Source organism: Apaloderma vittatum, unplaced genomic scaffold, assembly GCF_000703405.1.
Source record: "Apaloderma vittatum isolate BGI_N311 unplaced genomic scaffold, ASM70340v1 Scaffold22239, whole genome shotgun sequence".
In the NCBI taxonomy this organism is placed as follows: domain Eukaryota; kingdom Metazoa; phylum Chordata; class Aves; order Trogoniformes; family Trogonidae; genus Apaloderma; species Apaloderma vittatum.
The window spans coordinates 7303-16255 of NW_009736105.1; the positions used below are offsets into that span (position 1 = coordinate 7303).

The 8953-nt window shown below is 37.0% G+C and overlaps 1 protein-coding gene across 1 annotated transcript; it reads right to left on the bottom strand.

Moving 5' to 3' along the window:
• Positions 1 to 1669: 1669 nt before the first annotated feature.
• On the bottom strand, positions 1670 to 8240 carry RALA (v-ral simian leukemia viral oncogene homolog A (ras related)). Its single transcript, XM_009876853.1, has 4 exons — positions 8083 to 8240; positions 7019 to 7227; positions 4464 to 4638; positions 1670 to 1853 (listed from the first exon to the last, which is right to left on the bottom strand). The coding sequence occupies exons 1-4, from the start codon at positions 8194 to 8196 to the stop codon at positions 1731 to 1733; spliced, it is 621 nt and encodes a 206-aa protein (XP_009875155.1). The 5' UTR covers positions 8197 to 8240; the 3' UTR covers positions 1670 to 1730.
• Positions 8241 to 8953: the final 713 nt, after the last annotated feature.

Consider the following 8953-nt stretch of genomic DNA (forward strand, 5'->3'; position numbering starts at 1 on the left):
ACAGGTTCCAAAGCAAAGTCACAATGTTAGTGGTTAGACTCCCTGGCTAAATAGACCCAAATGAGTACACAGTAAGATGAAGCCTGGCGTATTTGCCATAGTTACATGAGTAACTTTAATTCTGCACTTGGCAGTCTACTAAATGCACATACAAAATTCCTATTGATAAATATTTAACATGACAAATATAACTTCTAAGACTTGAGTCCCTAAAACGTCTTTTAGCATGGAAAGTTAAATATTTGTTACCTAGTTTGCTTGAGCACATTTTAAACTGTCAGTTATAGGCTTACATGTATAAAAAGTATAACAGTTTGTAGAATAGATCTAGCCTGTCTCACCCCAGGAGTCCAAAACCCTCAAACATTCTGGTATATTTTTAGTTAAGATGCAGCATACCAACCCTGTGCTGATATTCTTGCGGTTCTGAAGCAACCAAGGCAGTATGTTTCATCTGGGGATTTTGGATGCACGTGGTAAATGTTTCTGTATTGCAAAGCATGTTTGATTGTTTAATATCAACATTAACTAAAAAAAGTAGCTACAATGTTCCCTGTTTGAAAAAAAACCCAAACAAACCATCAACATAAACTAAACAGTACAAAACCTGCAAAGAGCTTCAGCATAACACAGCATGTTCCCACGGCTGAGTATTAGGAACACAAAAGAAATTAACTGATGACACCAGAATTTCCCGGACAACACCTTAACTCAAAACACATTAGCGCTACTGCATCAGCTCCACTCCACCCCATTGCAGGGAGTTTAAACCCAAGGAACATCTGTACAAAAACCTACTCACAGAAGGGAAGTTGCAAGGTACCAGCACACTGAGACAATGGTTCCAGGCTTAGATGTGCCATAGGCTTTACGACTTCAGCCTTACATGTAATTCTGACCTTTTAGTTTTAAGATACCGCATTGTTCACCACGTTACAGATGACAGAATATGCTCTGTATTATTCACAAGACCAGAGTATGGCACACATTTAAAGAACAGACACTGCTAGCAGACAGCTAGGTAGCGAAATCGTTTACGTTAACTGCACTCCAGAGAGGGCAGTCACGCACTGATGTGTGGGGACAGTCTCCATGCGACGACGTTGAAAATACACCCTTGATTAAGCAACCTGCTATGCTTAGGTTTTAAAGTTAAGGCATATTCAAATGTTTCAATGTATAAAGATTACATCACTCTTCTAAGTTAATCAGGTAATGCAGAACCACATATAATTTTCCCCCAACATAACTTCACATATACATTATTCTTTTTCTAATTTGCATAACTCCATGGTAAAACAACTGCATACCGCTTTGTTAGGTATCATGTTCACAATTGTAATTTTCAAGGCAACAAAAGACAAGATGAATTGACAATTACCAGTGATAAAAAAGTATGCTTTACAAGAACCCACAAAGTAATACTTCCCCCCTCTGTTCACTATTAAAGAAAAGACTGCCTATGAAACACTACATTCAGAAGAAATGTGAGAAGGTCAGCAAGTATGAAATGGACTGAACTTTGCTTCTCTTGAAGCCATATCTTTTTTTCTTTTTTTTTTTCTTCAGTGAATTTGACTTTCAGTGCAGCTCCAATTCATGCTTTTAGTGGTACATTACTATTTCCAACATGTTAGAGTAATTTCAGTCACTTGAGCCTTCAGTGGCATGCTTATAAATTATGGATTTTATTAGTATGATCAGGGTAGGAAAGGAGATCAGGGTTCCGATTATAAAATGCAACATCTTTCTCTGATCCTCTTAGCTAGGCTTTTTCTTTTCTTCTTCCCATTCTTTTCTTTGCTGTCTTCCATTTTTCTGGCTCTAATTTCTCGCATTAAATCGAAAAACACCTAAAAAAGATGTAAGAACATAAGTGCAAAACCAGTCACAGACACGAGTTAGGCTATCACCGATGAGATCGATTTCAGTTATTTAGAATAAAGTCAGTTATATGCAATGAGTTTAAGCAAACATTAAGCCAACAAGTCTTTCACTGGTCTTGAAGGCCAAGTTGATACGATGCAGTTTTGCTTCTTTTATAATTCTCATCTCCTGATACCTGCTTATGAATCCTGTCAGACAATTTTCTACAAGGACTGAAAAAAGAGTATAGATTTTTTAAAAATGTATTATCTACATATTGCTTAGAAGACTCAGGGAAATCAGTTTACATTCCAAGTATTTTCAGTGATGGAACTATAAAAGCTGAAAAAGTGCCAATTCTAGAAACATATCTATGAAGCAGTAGCATACACTGAACATTTCATGGTCAGTACATCCGATGATGCAAGTGACTAGAGACGTCCCATGACAAAGTGACTAGAGAAAAAAAAATAAACTAGCATTTCCTTTAAAGCAAAGTTATCAATCATACAACTACATAAATAATTGTTTTAGATCAGGTCAATCTCTAAGTTCTCATCAACTGGTTTAGAAGGGGACAAAAATGACAAAATTGGAAATAGACCAGAGAGATCCTCCTGCCAGTTAAGGCAGGATGCTTTAAGCTACTTTATTGATCTGAAAATCAGATCTTGACTTGACTCGCAGGAAGCTACAGTAAATAACCATTTCATCTTTACAATTTGATTGTAGGAAATCAGCTGAGGAATTCTAAGACTTTTCTCTCTCAGGAGATCCTCTAGATCTACGTCAGCGGACTTGATCGATTTCTGTGAAACACAGGGGCAGAAAAGGTCCTCTAAGAGCTTGGTAGGCTTTTATTTGCAATTACGCTAATCTCATATAGCCTGCAGTAAACCCACCAGTCTTCATTACACAGGATGCAAAGAAAATGGTTGTAACTAAACATTTCCCTCAAGAAACAAGATTGCCTTTGCATTTCTAAGTGTGCACTCTTACTTGTTTGTACTTAAACCTTTGTTAATGGTAAGATGCAACTGTCCACATGCTTAAGCACAGTATTTAGCTGTCTGGGGTATGTGACCTTCTGAGAAGATTTTAAGTGGGTCACCTTTACCAAAGGAAGTGGAATCTGATTGTGTTTTCCCCAATCGAGCAAACCCACTATTTTGGAATCCGGCTAGATTTATTACAGAATAGTAACTTAAGTTTGCATAACAAGCCCCATAAGTTCAGAAGTTCCAAGTAACTAAGAATACTTGGTATTTACTAGTGCCAGCAAAACCCCATTTTATGGCCTGTCAAAACTTAATTTTATATGGTGAATGCTAATCTGGATCCATAATGCCATCAGGTCCAAAAGGAAACTTGGAACTCCATAGTAGCCCACCAGGTGTGTGCAAGAGCTATCGATTAGAGAGTTAGTACAAAAACATATATGTACAGACACACATTTTTTTCCCAGCTGCTAAATGATAGTGAAGTGGGTTTTGAAGATCTAGAAGTTTCTACATGACTACAGTGGTTACTTCTATTAATGTCATGTCTGTAATAGATGGATGTTAACTACAATTGCACCAAAACTATAGGATGTACTAGTTTTCATAACAACAACAAAATAATATCAGACTGTTTTCAGCAATGAGACTGAGTTCAGCTGCATTTAATGGATTCATTTTTTTCCACAAAACAGCATGTAGTTCTTAGTGTAGCACTGAACAATCAGTTTCTTGAGGACAACAACTGACAGGAGACAACAGTCAAGGTTAAATTATTGCAAAAGAGAGTTCACATTACCACCGTCATGCTGCAATTGACCACTCATACTTAAGAATTTACATCTGAGATTTTTTTCAATGTGTGGTCAAACCTGCCAATAGCTCTGAAAGGCAAGACTGACATACTGAACTAAGCTATTTATTTTTTTTGCCACACATTTGCAGTCTACAAGGCCAAGAGTTATTCTGAATTCGGTATTGCAAGAAGTCCTGTCTTTTACAGTTATAGATGAAATACTTAGAACTAATCAGTAATTTATCTTCTTGGAGACAAAGATTCTTTGTCTCTTATCTCACAGCCTCCTGAAGCAGGTTTTATCCCTGAAAACTCATGAGGCACTTATAGGCTGTTCAAATCTTAAAAGGGTTCATCCATTCTTCATTGAAGTCAAATATAACCGGGCATCTGGTTACATGAGGGTCGAGTGGGCTCCTATCCCTCCCTCACCTACTTCTATAAGCTCTTTTATTCTAGCTGAGGATCAGACAGCATGCCTCACTGTTCAGAAGCAGAATGTCTTCTAGTTACAAGAAACACAGTGAGAACTCTAGGCCAAGAGAAATTTTTTATGAAATAAGGTCTCGTACAACAACTCCTTGCAGTTTAGGATGGGATAAACTTGTTAAGCCAAACATTTTCACTGTTCCGCATGAAGTCACCTAGTCATGCACTCCTCACAAGCTAAGAGAGGTAAAGCATTTCTTTCAAATTTCACAAAAATTGCTAAAATAATGAACATATAGAGCATGACTGACAGAAGGAAGGTGTAAGGTAAAAACAGATGGAGAGATTCTTGGTATTAAGAGCACAGTTATTACCTTGTCAACATTAGCTCGTGTTTTTGCAGAAGTTTCCACATAGTTAACATTCCACTGATCAGCTCTGTTTTTTGCTTCCTCTACAGAAACTTGCCTTTTATCTTCTAAATCTGATTTGTTACCAACTAACAAAAAAGGAACATTCTCATCTTCTTTTACTCTTAAGATCTGCTCCCTGGAGGGAAAAAAAAAAGAGGAAAATTAATCTTTGCATGGAGTACTATTCTTAGAATACAAAAAGAACTCAGACTAAATACTTTTCCATCTTACAGTGAAAACCCACTTATTCCTTTTATGAAGCTTACGTAACAGTAAAACCTCATTATGACATTATACAAAATGAAGACAGAGACAGACAATTAGTCCTCCAGGAAGGAAGGAGGTGAGTCACTAAGAAACTAAAAGAGTATAACAGGATTGCTTTAGGTGAGAATTTATATTAATAAGTCATTCCTTTTAATAAAGGTGTTGCTTGAGAGCATTTACCATTGTCTTGATATTACTTTCTGTGACTGCCATTTTTAAGCTACTTCAGTTTTACATTTGATTTTTTCTTAACAAAATGCATGTGCCATTTTTAAAGCTGACAAAATGGTCTACAGCACACTGCGAGGAAATCTCTTCTTTTCAGGAATCTTTCTCAAGCCAATTATATTTAGTTTTTGCAGAGATCTTCATTTGGTTATATACCAGTGCACAGATACAAGTTGTACATAAATCAGATTTTTAAGGGCAGACCCTTCTACTATTTGAACTGCTGGGGTGAAGGATTTAAAGTTATAAATAAAACTCAGTACTACATATTATTTGGTACATTAATCTTCAGCACAAAAAAATAGTGAAACATTTCTTCTAATTGGAAATTAATTAAAAGCAGTGAAATGAAGCTCTTTATCTTGGAACAATTTCTGAAAGATCGACAAAAAGCACAGAGAAACAAATTCCTTTTGTTGGCTGAGGTAAAATCTACTGCCAGATTTAAAGTTGAACGGAGAGAAGCTGAAGAGAGTTAATTAACTGATATTCTAAAGGGTCTCGATTTGGTAAACAGCAAGATCCTCCTGCTGTTATAAAAAGCTCTGAATAGCACCCAGCCCTGTGGAGGAAGTTACTCACAGGGCTGAGAAACTGCAGATAGCCCAAAATTTTTTTTAAATCAACAAATACATATTTTGAGGCAGCTTGTAATGCCACATTCATCTCTGAGGTGTAATTGCCTTCCTCTCCCCTGCAAATGTTTTAACACAGTCTGCAGGTATTCCAAAGTTGTTAATTAGTCAGCGGATTAAGAAGGGTGGCCAGAACAAAACTCACTCCAGTATCTATGTAAGTAAGACTTCTGCTAAAACCTAATTGTTCAGCTGATGCCAAACAATTTCACCACAAAGAGTTAATCTAACAGCAATCCGACAATAATCTCCTTTGAGCCCTCTCTAAAGACTGATATCTCCTGAACAAGAAATAATTAATGATATGCCAGCCTGAAATCTAGAACTCAAAATAAATCATTAAAGCCAGATCAGTTCTACTCAAAGCGAGACCACGTTTTACCAAACTGCTTTTAAAATATTTAAAAGTTTAGTTGCTGCAGGTCTGCTTTCTATTGAAAACAATTATTCGAGGCAATGACATTTCAGAGCACACCAGGAACTCTGTCAAAGGCATTGAGTAAACAGTTCTCTCATTGGAATTCTGCCATTCCAGCCAAACAAAATTCCATGGAAACAAACATCCAAATTCTTCTTGTCACTTTCTTTCATATCTGACTCTTAAGTAGTATTCCCTCAGGCTGCTCAACAACCCAAGGTATTTTAACTGTACCCTCAAGAGAAACAGGTTACTTTTACACAGAGGAGAAAGAAATTTTTCCGAGTTACTTTTTAGCATTTAGGCTTTTACAGTTTCACATATGGACTGGGGACAGTTTTAAATCCGTACATTGAAAGGATTTTTTTCTTGCATTTTTGCTGTATCCACATATATACTGACAACATCCACCTTTGCTGGAAAAGTAGGAGCCATGGAAGATCATGTACTTTGAAGCATTACCAGGATCTTAAATAGATTTGAATAGGTAATTTTGCAGTCTGGGGGAACTCAACGAAATAGTCCTCCACGACTGACAATACCTAGCATAAGCCTGCAAGCCAACTGCATTTGTACACAGGCTGTATCGTACATACATGACATGTGACCGTACAGCCTACAAGCAATTCTCCTCAGATCCATTACTTTGGATCGCAGTACGCCTACTCACAAATGCTACTTCTCAACACAAGCAACTCTGGTTTACAAAGGGCAGAAGCCTTCTGAATGTTGCTATGTGTCTGCTCCGCGGCCACAGCCTTTTTGGTACTCGGAAACACAGCTGCAAAGGTATCTGAAGTGGTACAGAGAGCAAAGGCACAGCTGGGCATCTGTTCAAAACATTAGGTGACTACAGTAAGATCTGTCTTCCAGTGTGGACTATCATAAGGATATTGCAAAACAAACAAACAAAATCACTTGTAATTATCTCACTGTAATTGGAATAATTATCTTGCCTTGGAACTCACCTGAAGTCTGCAGTTGCTGCAAAGGATTCCAGCTCTGTAATAGAGAAGACGCAAAGAAAGCCTTCTCCACTCCGAAAGTAGTTGTCTCTAATTGCAGCATAGTCCTCCTGTCCTGCTGTGTCCAATATATCAATTTGGACTTCTTCCCCATCCAGAACCACCTTTTTCCTGTAGCTGTCTGCTTTGGTGGGTTCATAGTCTTCAACAAACTATTAAAAACACAAACAAACAAAACCAAAAAAGCCACAACTTCATGATATAAAATCATTCCTGTACAAGGCAGATGCTTCTATTTGCATATAAGAATATAACAAATGCGTTATATGGTTACAGTAACTAATAAGTAAGCATAGGTATTTAGGCTATGTGAAGTCCTTGGATGATTTATAGTTAAATCGGGCTCTCCATCAGCCCAAACAGTTTATAGGATTTTTGCTTTCTTCAGCCATTATGAGGAAATTTTAGAGGAAACTGTAGAACATCAGTGTCTGTGCGCTACCCAAGCCTCTGCTTTTGGTCAAGCACAACATCTGGCTGCATTCCATTAAGCTATCAGGCAGCCCCAAGCTTGAGTATATTTAGTGTCCACTTTTAAAGGACACCGAAGCTATAATTTCTGCCTTTTAGTCAAAAATAATTACTTTAATTGGGAAAAAAATAAAAAGAAAACAAGAAACATTTTTCCTTCCTCTCTTCAACAGCAGAATAAAAAAAAAAAGGAAAAAAATTGGTCATCATCTCAGTCATCACACAACCTTTTAAGTGAAGAAGCTTTGAGGTGTAATATTTAAATAAGTTCTAATAGGTGTACTGAACAATGACAAAATGTGCTGATAATATGACAGAATCCAAATGCACAGAAGTCTGAAAAATGCCACGTACCCTCACAGGTATCCAGTGATTTGCTCTCTAATCTCAAGAAATATGTTCATTCAATTTAATTGCCGACTTTCATACTACATCATATGCTTTCCGGCCCTTTCTGTAAATAACTGTACTAATGAATGCTAAATAACACTATGTAGCAGACATGTCCTGAGATAATTTCTAGTGCAGATTCTTACCTCATCATACATAAACTGTAGTGTTAAAGCAGATTTTCCTACACCACCACTTCCCACCATGATGACTTTGTGTAAAGCCAATGAATTCTGTCCTTTAGGCTTATTTGCTGCCATCTTTGGATTACAGGGAACTCACAGGTATAAAATGAAAAAAATCTAGAAGAAAAACATTGCTTCATTAGTTTTATCTTCCTTCTCCCACGTGCACTGTTTGAAGTGGATTTGTTTTAAATTTGAGCACGTAATTTCAGTTCCACTATCTTCAGTGAAAGCTGTCTGCTTTTTCACTGGAAGCCATTCCACAAATTACACCAAACTCATCTTGCCTGTAGCATGAGCCTTCACCATGTCAAAAGGGCACAAGCAACTTCACAGCATCCAAGAGTAATTAAGGGAAAATATTTACATTTTGGTATGCCATGTTTTCTTTTAGAAACACAGTATTTGTCAAGCATTCTTGTTCATTTACTAAGCAAGAATTGAAAAAGGAAGCCACAGTGAGTCAACATGATACAGAAAACATGAGATGACAACTGCAGGGGAAAGAAAACAGACATTTGAAGGAATTTCCAGCTTAAATAGCAAGCACCAAGACACAGCAGCAAGGATTAGCTAGTGTACTTTGTCAGAGAAAAGCAAGCAAATGTGTCACGTAAAACCTAAAAATACCCAGTTTTAGTAAGTCAATCAGGAATGGAAAGAATAATCTAGTTTGTGCAGAGCAGAAGGATTCAACTTGCCTTCCTAGGCTACAAATGCAGTTATTCCATGTTTACAAACAGGCTCATGTGTGTGTGCACAAGCACAAAAAGTAACAATCTTATTAGCTTTTGAAATCTGCTAAAACATGATTTTTTTAAAAACTACTATT